Source organism: Salvelinus fontinalis, chromosome 33, assembly GCF_029448725.1.
Source record: "Salvelinus fontinalis isolate EN_2023a chromosome 33, ASM2944872v1, whole genome shotgun sequence".
Lineage (NCBI taxonomy): Eukaryota > Metazoa > Chordata > Actinopteri > Salmoniformes > Salmonidae > Salvelinus > Salvelinus fontinalis.
The window spans coordinates 4,061,580-4,077,674 of NC_074697.1; the positions used below are offsets into that span (position 1 = coordinate 4,061,580).

General features: G+C 47.4%; 1 protein-coding gene across 2 annotated transcripts in view; it reads left to right on the forward strand.

Moving 5' to 3' along the window:
* LOC129831660 (neprilysin-like) overlaps window positions 1–15,785 on the forward strand; it is a 129,289-nt gene extending 113,504 nt beyond the window's left edge. The window contains exons 18-23 of one of the 2 annotated variants that reach the window (XM_055895023.1): window positions 7,621–7,740; window positions 7,868–8,001; window positions 8,826–8,894; window positions 10,221–10,316; window positions 11,365–11,441; window positions 12,776–15,785. In XM_055895023.1, the coding sequence (XP_055750998.1) occupies window positions 7,621–7,740; window positions 7,868–8,001; window positions 8,826–8,894; window positions 10,221–10,316; window positions 11,365–11,441; window positions 12,776–12,875 (596 nt within the window). In that variant the 3' untranslated portion in view covers window positions 12,876–15,785. The remainder of the gene's footprint in view (window positions 1–7,620; window positions 7,741–7,867; window positions 8,002–8,825; window positions 8,895–10,220; window positions 10,317–11,364; window positions 11,442–12,775) is intronic. The other variant, XM_055895024.1, reaches the window with a different exon arrangement.
* The last annotated feature ends 310 nt before the right edge of the window (window positions 15,786–16,095 follow it).

The window sequence follows — 16,095 nt, forward strand, 5'->3', positions numbered from 1 at the left end:
TCACATCTACTGTAACCTCCAATCACCTCTACTGTCACCTCCAATCACCTCTACTGTAACCTCCAATCACCTCTACTGTAACCTCCAATCACCTCTACTGTCATCTCTATTGTCAACTCCAATCATCTCTACTGTCACCTCCAAGCATCTCTACTGTCACCTCTACAGTCATCTCCAATCACCTCAACTGTCACCTCCAATCGTCTCTACTGTCACCTCTACTGTCACCTCTACTGTCACCTCCAATCACCTCTACTATCCCCTCCAATCGTCTCTACTATCACCTCCAATCACCTCTACTATCACCTCCAATCATCTCTACTGTCACCTCTACTGTCATCTCCAATCACCTCTACTGTCACCTCCAATCACCTCTACTGTCACCTCCAATCACCTCTACTGTCACCTCCAATCACCTCTACTGTCACCTCCAATCATCTCTACTGTCACCTCTACTATCACCTCCAATCATCTCTACTGTCACCTCTACTCTCACCTCTACTGTCACCTCCAATCACCTCTACTATCACCTCCAATCATCTCTACTGCCATCTCTACTATCACCTCCAATCATCTCTACTGTCACCTCTACTGTAACCTCCAATCACCTCTACTGTAACCTCCAATCACCTCTACTGTCATCTCTACTGTCAACTCCAATCACCTCTACTGTCACCTCCAAGCATCTCTACAGTCATCTCCAATCACCTCTACTGTCACCTCCAATCGTCTCTACTGTCACCTCTACTGTCACCTCTACTGTCACCTCCAATCGTCTCTACTGTCACCTCCAATCGTCTCTACTGTCACCTCCAATCGTCTCTACTGTCATCTCTACTGTCACCTCCAATCATCTCTACTGTCAACTCCAATCGTCTCTACTGTCATCTCCACGGTCACCTCCAATAATTTCTACTATCACCTCAACTGTCACCTCTACTGTCTCTCCAATCATCTCTACTGTCAACTCCAATCACCTCTACAGTCATCTCCCATCACCACTACTCTCACCTCTACAGTCATCTCCAATCGTCTCTACTGTCACCTCCAATCGTCTCTACTGTCAACTCAACTGTCACCTCAAATCGTTTCTACTATGACCTCTACTGTCATCTCTACTGTCACCTCCAATCATCTCAGCTGTCACTCTACTGTCATCTCTCCAATCACCTCTACTGTAACCTCCAATCAACTCTACGGTCACCTCTAGTGTCACCTCCAATCTCCTCTACTGTCACCTCCAATCTCCTCTACTGTCACCTCCAATCTCCTCTACTGTCACCTCCAATCTCCTCTACTGTCACCTCCAATCACCTCTACTGTCACCTCCAATCATCTCTACTGTCATCTCCAATCATCTCGACTGTCACCTCCAATCACCTCTACTGTCACCTCCAATCTCCTATACTGTCACCTCCAATCACCTCTACTGTCATCTCCAATCACCTCCAATCACCTCTACTGTCACCTCCAATCTCCTATACTGTCACCTCTACTGTCTTCTCCCATCATCTCTACTGTCATCTCTCCTGTCACCTCCATTAATCTCTACTGTCATCTCCAATCATATCTACTGTCCCCTGTACTGTCACCTCAAATCACCTCTACTGTCATGTCCATCATATCTACAGTCACCTCCCATCACCTCTACTGTCACCTCAAATCACCTCTACTGTCACCTCTACTGTCATGTCCATCATATCTACAGTCACCTCCCATCACCTCTACTGTCACCTCTACTGTCACCTCTACTGTCACCTCCAATCTCCTCTACAGTCACCTCCCATCACCTCTACTGTCACCTCTACTGTCACCTCTACTGTCACCTCCAATCTCCTATACTGTCACCTCCAATCACCTCTACTGTCACCTCCAATCATCTCTACTGTCACCTCTACTGTCTTCTCCCATCACCTCCACTATCACCTCTACTGTCTTCTTCCTCCATCTCTACTGTCACCTCTACTGTCACCTCCAATCATCTCGACTGTCACCTCCAATCACCTCTGCTGTCACCTCCAATCTCCTATACTGTCACCTCTACTGTCACCTCCAATCTCCTCTACTGTCTTCTCACATCACCTCTACTGTCTTCTCCCATCATCTCTACTGTCACCTCTACTGTCTTCACCCATCAAATCTATGGTCACCTCTACTGTCTTCTCCCATCACCTCTACTGTCAACTCTACTGTCTTCTCCCATCACCTCTACTGTCTTCTCCCATCAAATCTACGGTCACCTCTACTGTCTTCTCCCATCACCTATACTGTCTTCTCCCATCACCTCTACTGTCTTCTCCCATCACCTCTACTGTCACCTCTACTGTCTTCTCCCATCATCTCTACTGTCATCTCCCATCACCTATACTGTCACCTCCCATCACCTCTACTGTCACCTCTACTGTCACCTCCAATCACCTCCAATCATCTCTACTGTCACCTCCATTCTCCTCTACTGTCACCTCCAATCATCTCTACTGTCACCTCTACTGTCTTCTCCCATCACCTCTACTGTCACCTCTACTGTCTTCTCCCATCACCTCTACTGTCATTTCTACTGTCTTCTCCCATCACCTGCACTATCACCTCTACTGTCTTCTACCATCATCTCTACTGTCACCTCTACTGTCTTCTCCCATCACCTCTACTGTCATCTCCAATCATCTCTGCTGTCACCTCCAATCATCTCTACAGTCATCTCTACTGTCACCTCCAATCACCTCTACTGTCAACTCCAATCATCTCGACTGTCATCGCCAATCACCTCTACTGTCACCTCCAATCATCTCTACTGTCATCTCCAATCACCTCCACTGTCAACTCCAATCATCTCGACTGTCATCGCCAATCACCTCTACTGTCACCTCTACTGTCACCTCCCATCACCTCTAATGTCTTCTCCCATCACCTCTACTGTCTTCTCCCATCACCTCTACTGTCTTCTCCCATCACCTCTACTGTCACCTCCCATCACCTCTACTGTCACCTCTACTGTCTTCTCCCATCACCTATACTGTCTTCTCCCATCACCTCTACTGTCTTCTCCCATCACCTCTACTGTCATCTCTCCTGTCACCTCCATTCATCTCTACTGTCACCTCCAATCATATCTACTGTCACCTTTACTGTCACCTCAAATCACCTCTACTGTCAACTCCATCATATCTACAGTCACCTCCCATCACCTCTACTGTCACCTCCACTATCACCTCCAATCATCTCTACTGTCACCTCTACTGTCTTCTCCCATCACCTCCACTATCACCTCTACTGTCTTCTCCCATCATCTCTACTGTCACCTCTACTGTCACCTCCAATCATCTCGACTGTCACCTCCAATCACCTCTACTGTCACCTCCAATCACCTCTACTATCACCTCTACTGTCACCTCTACTGTCACCTCCAATCACCTCTACTATCACCTCCAATCACCTCTACTGTCACCTCCAATCATCTCTACTGTCACCTCTACTGTCACCTCCAATCACCTCTACTGTCACCTCCAATCACCTCTACTGTCACCTCCAATCACCTCTACTGTCACCTCCAATCACCTCTACTATCACCTCCAATCATCTCTACTGTCACCTCTACTATCACCTCCAATCATCTCTACTGTCACCTCTACTGTCACCTCTACTGTCACCTCCAATCACCTCTACTATCACCTCCAATCATCTCTACTGTCATCTCTACTATCACCTCCAATCATCTCTACTGTCACCTCTACTGTCACCTCCAATCACATCTACTGTAACCTCCAATCACCTCTACTGTCACCTCCAATCACCTCTACTGTAACCTCCAATCATCTCTACTGTAACCTCCAATCATCTCTACTGTCATCTCTACTGTCAACTCCAATCACCTCTACTGTCACCTCCAAGCATCTCTACTGTCACCTCTACAGTCATCTCCAATCATCTCTACTGTCACCTCCAATCGTCTCTACTGTCACCTCTACTGTCACCTCTACTGTCACCTCCAATCACCTCTACTATCCCCTCCAATCATCTCTACTGTCACCTCCAATCACCTCTACTATCACCTCCAATCATCTCTACTGTCACCTCTACTGTCACCTCCAATCACCTCTACTGTCACCTCCAATCACCTCTACTGTCACCTCCAATCACCTCTACTGTCACCTCCAATCACCTCTACTATCATCTCCAATCATCTCTACTGTCACCTCTACTATCACCTCCAATCATCTCTACTGTCACCTCTACTGTCAACTCTACTGTCACCTCCAATCACCTCTACTATCACCTCCAATCATCTCTACTGCCATCTCTACTATCATCTCCAATCATCTCTACTGTCACCTCTACTGTAACCTCCAATCACCTCTACTGTCATCTCTACTGTCAACTCCAATCACCTCTACTGTCACCTCCAAGCATCTCTACTGTCACCTCTACAGTCATCTCCAATCACCTCTACTGTCACCTCCAATCGTCTCTACTGTCACCTCTACTGTCACCTCTACTGTCACCTCCAATCGTCTCTACTGTCACCTCCAATCGTCTCTACTGTCACCTCTACTGTCACCTCTACTGTCACCTCCAATCACCTCTACTATCCCCTCCAATCATCTCTACTGTCACCTCCAATCACCTCTACTATCACCTCCAATCATCTCTACTGTCACCTCTACTGTCACCTCCAATCACCTCTACTGTCACCTCCAATCACCTCTACTATCCCCTCCAATCATCTCTACTGTCACCTCCAATCACCTCTACTATCACCTCCAATCATCTCTACTGTCACCTCTACTGTCACCTCCAATCACCTCTACTGTCACCTCCAATCACCTCTACTGTCACCTCCAATCACCTCTACTGTCACCTCCAATCGCCTCTACTGTCACCTCCAATCACCTCTACTATCACCTCCAATCATCTCTACTGTCACCTCTACTATCACCTCCAATCATCTCTACTGTCACCTCTACTGTCACCTCTACTGTCACCTCCAATCACCTCTACTATCACCTCCAATCATCTCTACTGTCATCTCTACTATCACCTCCAATCATCTCTACTGTCACCTCTACTGTCACCTCCAATCACATCTACTGTAACCTCCAATCACCTCTACTGTCACCTCCAATCACCTCTACTGTAACCTCCAATCACCTCTACTGTAACCTCCAATCACCTCTACTGTCATCTCTATTGTCAACTCCAATCATCTCTACTGTCACCTCCAAGCATCTCTACTGTCACCTCTACAGTCATCTCCAACCACCTCAACTGTCACCTCCAATCGTCTCTACTGTCACCTCTACTGTCACCTCTACTGTCACCTCCAATCACCTCTACTATCCCCTCCAATCGTCTCTACTGTCACCTCCAATCACCTCTACTATCACCTCCAATCATCTCTACTGTCACCTCTACTGTCATCTCCAATCACCTCTACTGTCACCTCCAATCACCTCTACTGTCACCTCCAATCACCTCTACTGTCACCTCCAATCACCTCTACTGTCACCTCCAATCATCTCTACTGTCACCTCTACTATCACCTCCAATCATCTCTACTGTCACCTCTACTGTCACCTCTACTGTCACCTCCAATCACCTCTACTATCACCTCCAATCATCTCTACTGCCATCTCTACTATCACCTCCAATCATCTCTACTGTCACCTCTACTGTAACCTCCAATCACCTCTACTGTCACCTCCAATCACCTCTACTATCACCTCCAATCATCTCTACTGTCACCTCTACTGTCACCTCCAATCGTCTCTACTGTCACCTCCAATCGTCTCTACTGTCACCTCCAATCGTCTCTACTGTCATCTCTACTGTCACCTCCAATCATCTCTACTGTCAACTCCAATCGTCTCTACTGTCATCTCCAATCACCTCTACTATCACCTCTACTGTCACCTCCAATCACCTCTACTATCACCTCTACTGTCACCTCCAATCACCTCTACTGTCAACTCCAATCACCTCTACTGTCACCTCTGCTGTCATCTCCAATCACCTCTACTGTCTTCTCCCGTCATCTCTACTGTCACCTCTACTGTCTTCACCCATCACCTCTACTGTCACCTCTACTGTCTTCTCCCATCACCTCTACTGTCTTCTCCCATCACCTCTACTGTCCTCTCTACTGTCTTCTCCCATCACCTCTACTGTCTTCTCCCATCATCTCTACTGTCACCTCTACTGTCTTCACCCATCACGTCTACTGTCACCTCTACTGTCTTCTCCCATCACCTCTACTGTCATCTCTACTGTCTTCACCCATCACCTCTACTATCACCTCCACTGTCTTCTCCCATCACCTCTACTGTCTTCTCCCATCATCTCTACTGTCATCTCTCCTGTCACCTCCATTCATCTCTACTGTCACCTCCAATCATCTCTACTGTCATCTCTCCTGTCACCTCCATTCATCTCTCCTGTCACCTCCATTCATCTCTACTGTCACCTCCAATCATCTCTACTGTCACCTGTACTTACACCTCAAATCACCTCTACTGTCACCTCCATCATATCTACAGTCACCTCCCATCACCTCTACTGTCACCTCAAATCACCTCTGCTGTCATCTCCATCATATCTACAGTCACCTCCCATCATCTCTACTGTCACCTCTACTGTCCACTCTACTGTCACCTCCAATCACCTCCAATCATCTCTACTGTCACCTCCATTCTCCTCTACTGTCACCTCCAATCATCTCTACTGTCACCTCTACTGTCTTCTCCCATCACCTCTACTGTCATTTCTACTGTCTTCTCCCATCACCTGCACTATCACCTCTACTGTCTTCTACCATCACCTCTGCTGTCACCTCCAATCATCTCTACTGTCACCTCCGTTCACCTCTACTGTCACCTCCAATCATTTCTACTGTCACCTCTACTGTCTTCTCCCATCGCCTCCACTGTCACCTCTACTGTCTTCTCCCATCATCTCTACTGTCGCCTCTACTGTCTTCTCACATCACCTCCACTGTCACCTCTACTGTCTTCTCCCAGCACTTCTACTGTCACCTCTACTGTCTTCTCCCATCATCTCTACTGTCATCTCTCCTGTCACCTCCATTCATCTCTACTGTCAACTCTACTGTCTTCTCCCATCACCTCTTCTGTCTTCTTCCATCACCTCCACTGTCACCTCTACTGTCTTCTCCCATCATCTCTACTGTCACCTCTACTGTCTTCTCCCATCACCTCTACTGTCTTCTCCCATCACCTCCACTGTCTTCTCCCATCACCTCTACTGTCTTCTCCCATCACCTCTACTGTCTTCTCCCATCACCTCTACTGTCTTCTCCCATCAACTCTACTGTCTTCTCCCATCAACTCTACTGTCTTCTCCCATCACCTCTACTGTCTTCTCCCATCACCTCTACTGTCTTCTCCCATCACCTCTACTGTCTTCTCACATCACCTCTACTGTCACCTCTACTGTCTTCTCCCATCACCTCTACTGTCTTCTCCCATCACCTATACTGTCTTCTCCCATCACCTCTACTGTCTTCTCCCATCATCTCTATTGTCACCTCTACTGTCTTCTCCCATCACTCTGAAGGTGAAAGATGTGAGATCCTTTCTATCTCCCTCCTCCTCCTCCTCCTTTCCTCAGTGTTCCCAGCTGGCATCCTACAGCCTCCGTTCTTCGGTAAGGGCCAGACCAAGTCTCTGAACTTTGGCGGTATCGGCATGGTGATCGGACATGAGATCACACACGGGTTCGATGACAACGGTAAGACACACTCTGCACATGGAATTAGCTTCAGTAGAATGGACAGTCAAATTCAAAAGTGTTGTTTCATGACATGTGGACTAGCTGGTCAGCTGTCCTAAACAGAGTTTATTTGACCTGTTGCCAGGTCGTAACTATGATAAAGATGGTGACCTGAAGGACTGGTGGACGCCAAGCTCCACCCAGAACTTTGTGAATCTGTCCAAGTGCATGGTGGACCAGTATGGAAGCTTCTCCTGGGACCTGGCCAACGGACTGAATGTATATTTTAATCTCCCCTCCCCTCTCCTCCCCTCGCCTCCCCTCTCCTCCCCTCTCCTTCCCTCGCCTCCCCTCCCCCCCGCCTCTCCTCCCCTCGCCTCTCCTCCCCTCGCCTCCCCTCGCCTCCCCTCACCTCTCCTCCCCTCGCCTCTCCTCCCCTCGCCTCCCCTCGCCTCGCCTCTCCTCCCCTCGCCTCGCCTCTCCTCCCCTCGCCTCGCCTCCCCTCTCCTCCCCTCGCCTCTCCTCCCCTCCCCTCCCCTCCCCTCCCCTCTCCTCTCCTCCCCTCACCTCGCCTCTCCTCCCCTCTCCTCCACTCGCCTCCCCTCGCCTCGCCTCCCCTCGCCTCCCCTCTCCTCCCCTCGCCTCACCTCCCCTCGCCTCGCCTCGCCTCTCCTCCCCTCCCCTTGCCTCGCCTCCCCTCCCCTCTCCTCCCCTCCCCTCGCCTCCCCTCGCCTCCCCTCTCCTCCCCTCGCCTCCCCTCCCCTCCCCTCCCCTCGCCTCCCCTCTCCTCTCCTCCCCTCCCCTCGCCTCCCCTCTCCTCCCCTCGCCTCCCCTCGCCTCGCCTCCCCTCCCCTCGCTTCTCCTCTCACTTTTTCTTATTTTAATCTGTTTTCTCTCCTTTCTTTTCCAGCAAATGAGTGCTGGGTTCACATTTATACCCCTCTGTCTCGTCATGTCTGCTCATCTCCTGTCCTCCCTTGACTTGTTGCCGTGAACAATAACCCGCAGCGTGGAAAATGGTTTCCCTGGAATGGGATGTAGAACTGCTGAAATACAGCTCTAAATTACAGACCGTATTCATCTGTCTTTTTGTTTTCTGTAAGCAGCTCAATGGGAATAACACGCTGGGAGAGAACATCGCAGACAATGGAGGCATCCGCCAGTCATACCAGGTAGGAATGCACACTGTAGAAAGACACATCTTACAGCTTAAAAAATATGCACACACATTATGAAGACAGTCCTTTACCCCAGGCAAGAAATGGATTCCAGTAATCTGTTACACCATTTTCTCTATTTCTCCCTCGTATCAACATTGTTTTAACATTTGATGATTAGCTATACGTCTGAGTGACATGTTGTGAGATGGAATGAGATCGGATGGACTTGTGGGTAATTGCCATCTGCCAGTCATATTACTAATTACCATGTCCTCCTGCCAGCTCTCTGATTGAACCATTAGACATGCTCCCGGAGCATGGTGTGAGTAATGAGCAATGTGATTGGCCAACCAGGCGTCTCGGGTTAGTGTCCAGAGGGAAGACAAAGTGATGACAGAGGGATGCAGAACACTTCTTCACAGATTCTGAGAGCCCTATGCTTTACTTTACACGTTTTCTAAGACGGTAGGAGAGTCTGAGATCATCTGATGTGATTGGTGTTAAATAAAGTACCTATCTATCTATTGTCAAGTATTAAAGACTGGTGTTGTAATGATTTAGGCCAGAGAGGGTTAAAGTGGTGTTGTAATGATTTCAGGCCAGAGAGGATTAAAGTGGTGTTGTAATGATTTCAGGCCAGAGAGGGTTAAAGTGGTGTTGTAATGATTTCAGGCCAGAGAGGGTGGAAGTGGTGTTGTAATGATTTCAGGCCAGAGTGGGTTAAAGTGGTGTTATAATGATTTCAGGCCAGAGAGGGTTAAAGTGGTGTTATAATGATTTCAGGCCAGAGAGGGTTAAAGTGGTGTTGTAATGATTTCAGGCCAGAGAGGGTTAAAGTGGTGTTATAATGATTTCAGGCCAGAGAGGGTGGAAGTGGTGTTGTAATGATTTCAGGCCAGAGAGGGTTAAAGTGGTGTTATAATGATTTCAGGCCAGAGAGGGTTAAAGTGGTGTTATAATGATTTCAGGCCAGAGAGGGTTAAAGTGGTGTTGTAATGATTTCAGGCCAGAGAGGGTTAAAGTGGTGTTGTAATGATTTCAGGCCAGAGAGGAATAAAGTGGTGTTATAATGATTTCAGGCCAGAGAGGATTAAAGTGGTGTTGTAATGATTTCAGGCCAGAGAGGATTAAAGTGGTGTTGTAATGATTTCAGGCCAGAGAGGATTAAAGTGGTGTTGTAATGATTTCAGGCCAGAGAGGGTTAAAGTGGTGTTATAATGATTTCAGGCCAGAGAGGGTTAAAGTGGTGTTGTAATGATTTCAGGCCAGAGAGGGTTAAAGTGGTGTTGTAATGATTTCAGGCCAGAGAGGATTAAAGTGGTGTTGTAATGATTTCAGGCATACCTGAACTATGTGGAGAAGAATGGGAATGAGCCTCTCCTCCCTGGAATAAACCTCAACCATCAACAACTCTTCTTTCTCAACTTCGCCCAGGTCAGACTGGATGGATGGATGGGTGGATAGATGATGGGTGGGTGGATGGATGGATGGATGGATGAATGGATGGATGGGTGGATGGATGGATGGGTGGATGGATGGATGATGGGTGGATGGGTGGATGAATGGATGGATGAATGGATGGATGGGTGGATGGATGGATGGGTGGATGGATGGATGATGGGTGGGTGGATGGATGGATGAATGGATGGATGGATGATGGGTGGATGGATGGATGATGGGTGGATGGATGGATGGGTGGGTGGATGGATGGATGGATGATGGGTGGATGGATGGATGGATGATGGGTGGGTGGATGGATGATGGGTGGATGGATGGGTGGATGGATGGGTGGATGATGGGTGGATGGATGGATGATGGGTGGGTGGATGAATGGATGATGGGTGGATGGATGGATGGATGATGGGTGGGTGGATGGATGGATGGATGAATGATGGGTGGGTGGATGGATGGATGGATGATGGGTGGATGGATGATGGGTGGGTGGATGGATGGGTGGGTGGATGGATGGATGATGGGTGGATGGATGATGGGTGGGTGGATGGATGGATGATGGGTGAGTGGATGGATGGATGGATGGATGATGGGTGAGTGGATGGATGGATGGATGGATGATGGGTAGATGGATGGATGGATGATGGGTGAGTGGATGGATGGATGGATGGATGATGGGTGAGTGGATGGATGGATGGATGGATGATGGGTGGGTGGATGGATGGATGAATGGAAGGATGGGTGGATGGATGGATGAACGGATGGGTTGTTGGGTGAATGGATGGGTGAATAGATGGGTGAATAGATGGCTGGATGGATGGGTGGGTGGGTGGATGAATGAATGGATGGATGCGTGGGTGAATAGATGGATGAATGGATGGATGGATGGATGGATGGGTGAATGGATTGATGGATTGGTGGGTGGATGAATGGATGGATGGATGGGCGGATGGATGGATGGGTGGATGAATGGATGGGTGGGCGGGTGGGTGGATGTCACAACCTATCTCACTCCCTCTTCCTCCTCCAGGTGTGGTGTGGAACACATCGACCACAACAAGCTGTCAACTCCATCAAAGTAGATGTACACAGTCCAGGGAAGTTCAGGTACGATCTCTCACTCCTCTCCCGGGTGGCGCAGTGGTCTAGGGCACTGCATCGCAGTGCTAGCTGCGCCACCAGAGTCTCTGGGTTCACTCCTCTCACTCCTCATTCCATTCCTCTCCTGTATCCATCAATGTCACTTCCTCTTCCCCTCACTCCATCTCTGTCCATATTAACCTAATGCCACTTCCTCTTCCCCTCACTCCATCTCTGTCCATATTAACACAATGCCACTTCCTCTTCCCCTCACTCCATCTCTGTCCATATTAACACAATGTCACTTCCTCTTCCCCTCACTCCATCTCTGTCCATATTAACACAATGTCACTTCCTCTTCCCCTCACACCATCTCTGTCCATATTAACACAATGCCACTTCCTCTTCCCCTCACTCCATCTCTGTCCATATTAACACAATGCCACTTCCTCTTCCCCTCACTCCATCTCTGTCCATATTAACACAATGTCACTTCCTCTTCCCCTCACTCCATCTCTGTCCATATTAACACAATGCCACTTCCTCTTCCCCTCACTCCATCTCTGTCCATATTAACACAATGTCACTTCCTCTTCCCCTCACTCCATCTCTGTCCATATTAACCTAATGCCACTTCCTCTTCCCCTCACACCATCTCTGTCCATATTAACACAATGCCACTTCCTCTTCCCCTCACTCCATCTCTGTCCATATTAACCTAATGCCACTTCCTCTTCCCCTCACTCCATCTCTGTCCATATTAACCTAATGCCACTTCCTCTTCCCCTCACACCATCTCTGTCCATATTAACACAATGCCACTTCCTCTTCCCCTCACTCCATCTCTGTCCATATTAACCTAATGCCACTTCCTCTTCCCCTCACACCATCTCTGTCCATATTAACACAATGCCACTTCCTCTTCCCCTCACACCATCTCTGTCCATATTAACACAATGTCACTTCCTCTTCCCCTCACTCCATCTCTGTCCATATTAACACAATGCCACTTCCTCTTCCCCTCACACCATCTCTGTCCATATTAACACAATGCCACTTCCTCTTCCCCTCACACCATCTCTGTCCATATTAACACAATGTCACTTCCTCTTCCCCTCACTCCATCTCTGTCCATATTAACACAATGCCACTTCCTCTTCCCCTCACTCCATCTCTGTCCATATTAACACAATGCCACTTCCTCTTCCCCTCACTCCATCTCTGTCCATATTAATGGTTTGTGTTCCTCAGTGTCTCTGGTTTTCCTTATTTCATTTTAATGAGTGTCGGATTTAGACCTGGGACACCAGTTGTGGTGATTGCCTAGTCATTTTTGCCAATAATGACCATTTCTTGTTCAGGGTTCTGGGGTCCCTCCAGAACTTCCCAGAGTTTGCCAAGGCCTTCAACTGTCCCAAGAACAGCTACATGGTACCTGACAAGACTTGCCAAGTCTGGTGATACTGTAGTCCTGACACTAGCCTTGCCCTGAGGCTGGTAGAGGGTGGGCTTGTGTCCTCATCACCTCATTTTCCCGCCTGACTGTTAGAGCACTAGTCTGGGACAGGGATATGGTCGATGTTCCCCAGTTCACTGCAGGCTGGGACCAGGACTGCTACACCGATTGTACAGAACAACCAGCTTCAAGGGACTACAGAGAGCTGTTCATATCAAGATCCAGGCTCTTCACCCGATCACCCAGGTCACCGCTTTCCACTGAATACAGTCACGCCAAATCACAATATTTTTTGGGGGGGGGGTTTGAAAATGTCCTTCAATTCAATTTTTCCCTTTGCATTTCAATCAGGATTCTTCTTTTTTGACAGACAGACCGACAGACCGACAGACCGACAGACCGACAGACAGACAGACAGACAGACAGACAGACAGACAGACAGACAGACAGACAGAGACAGACAGACAGACCGAGACAGACAGACAGACAGACCGACCGTAATTTGAGAATTTTTAACCACGTCCATTATTCTAAACTGTCACTTTGTTTGTCCAAAATGTTATTTGTTTTACACGATATATAAACCAAAATGTATACTGTATATCAATACGTTTTAGATGAGTATACATTAACAGTGATCGATACAGTCACACTAGGGGACATTCTATTTTATTGTATATTTAAGAAAATAACATTTTATTTGACTGAATATACACCAATGAGTATAATTATAATAGCATAAATGTTCTGTATATAAGGTGGAAATAGCTTCGAAATGGGTGCCAACTGTTTATGTCTACAAGCAATGAACCAAAATGAAGTTGTTGCCTTGGAATCAGTTGGGTTTCCTATCTGGTCAGGAATTGACATATACCAAACATATTCATATTTTTATTTTACATGAAGAATGTGACCTTAATTTAAACTTCACCGTGTGTTCAGCAGAAGAGGCTGGTGAGGGGGAATATAGGAGGACGGGCTCATTGTAATGGCTGGAATGGAATCAATGGTTTGGTATCAAACACATGGAGACAAAGCTTTTGACTCCGTTCCATTGATTCCGTTCCAACCGTTAGAATGAGCCTGTCCTCTGATAGATCCAACCTCTTCTAGTGTTCTCTGTGTGTGTGTGTTCTCTGTATGCGTGTGTGTGTGTGTGTGTGTTCTCTGTGTGTGTGGGGGTTTGTATTTGTCTATGTGTGTGTGTGTTCTCTGTGTGTGTGTGTTCTCTGTATGCGTGTGTGTGTGTGTGTGTGTGTGTGTGTTCTCTGTGTGTGTGTGTTCTCTGTATGCGTGTGTGTGTGTGTGTGTGTGTGTGTGTGTGTGTGTGTGTGTGTGTGTGTGTGTGTGTGTGTGTGTGTGTGTGTGTGTGTGTGTGTGTGTGTGTTCTCTGTGTGTGTGGGTGTTTGTATTTGTCTATGTGTGTGTTGATGTGTGTTTTTTGTCTGGGTGTGACCGCTACATTGTTCAACAAGCTTAGAAAGCCTTACATAACCCATAGAGCTACTGCTGTTTTGTGTGTGGGGGGCAGAGGAAGTCTGGTTCGTAGTGAAACCCCACCCACCCACCGACCAGTGGAGGCTGCTGAGGGGAGGACGGCTCATAGTAATGGCTGGAATGGAGTCAATGGAATGGTATCAACCACATGGAAATCATATATTAGATTCCATTGCACTGACTCCATTCCAGCCGTTACTATGAGCCGTTCTCCCCTCATCAGTCTCCACACACACACTGTTAACGCCAAAGATTTCAAATCCCTATATGAGCCTCTCTGGTTTCCAGCAATCTCAAATAATATTTTCCTGATTTAAAAACGTGCCACGAATAACCTCTCTCTCTTTCTCTCTCTCTCTCTCTCTTTCTCTCTCTTTCTCTCTCTTTCTCTCTCTTTCTCTCTCTTTCTCTCTCTTTCTCTCTCTTTCTCTCTTTTTCTCTCTCTTTCTCTCTCTCTCTCTTTCTCTCTCTCTCTCTTTCTCTCTCTCTCTCTCTCTTCTGTCTCTCTCTCCTCTCTCTCTCTCCTCATCTCTCTCTCTCTCCTCTCTCTTTCACTCTCTCTTCTGTCTCTCTCTCTTATCTCTCACTCTCTCATCTCTCTCTCTCTCTCCTCATCTCTCTCTCTCTCCTCTCTCTTTCACTCTCTCTTCTGTCTCTCTCAATTCTCTCTCCTCTCATCTCTCTCTCTCTCTCTCTCTCTCCTCATCTCTCTCTCTCTCCTCTCTCTTTTCTGTCTCTCTGTTATCTTTCTCCTCTCTCTCTTCTCTCTTCTCTTCTCTTTCTCTCCCTCTTCTCTCTCTCTCTCTTCTCTCTCCCTCTTCTTTTCTCTCTTCTCTCTCTCTTCTCTCTCTCTTCTGATTCTCTCCATTTATGTTTCTCTATCGCTCTCTTTTTTTCTCCTTCATTCACATTCACTCTTTCACACACACAGACACGGCAAACCAATCAAACGTGTTTTCGCTGTTTATTACATCATTAGTATGGTTTCTTGTAAATACAGATTTACTAAGTGTTTAGTTTTTGTCTTTTATTCCTTTGTAAAAGAATGCAGATAGAATCTTTGCACCTGTAAATCTGGTTGGTGTCACTGTATCCGTTGTGATTTTCTTTGTGTGGGAAAATTAGGTTCAGTCCACAATGTGTCATGGGACTCAAAACATTACTGTTTCTCTAAATGTCCCCTGTAAGTGTTGCCATGTCCACTCACACTGCTTTCTCTGTATATAGTACCACCCCCCAACACACACACACACACACACACACACACACACACACACACACACACACACAACCATCCCACCTGTAGGACAGACAGATACACCTCAGTTGCCTGTTTTTAGATACTTTGTAATCAAAAAAAATCATGATGACAATAATGATGAGCATCTTGAAATGTTTTGCTTTAATAATAAATCCTTCACGAGCAGGTGGTGTGTTTCACTTATTGTGTGTGTGTGTGGTATATGCTGCTTTGCTTTATCTTGGCCAGGTCACAGTTGTAAATGAGAACTTGTTCTCAACTGGCTTACCTGGTTAAATAAAGGTAAAAGTATGCGAGAGGGAGCAAGAGAGGGAGAGAGAGGGTGGGAGAAAAGGAGAGAAAGGGAGGGAGAGGGAGACAAGGGCGAGAGACAGGGAGACCTAGAGAGAAAAAGGGAGAGAGAGGGAGACAGAGGGCGGGAGAGAAAGAGACAGGGAGAGAAAGAGACAGGGAGAGGGAGACAAGGA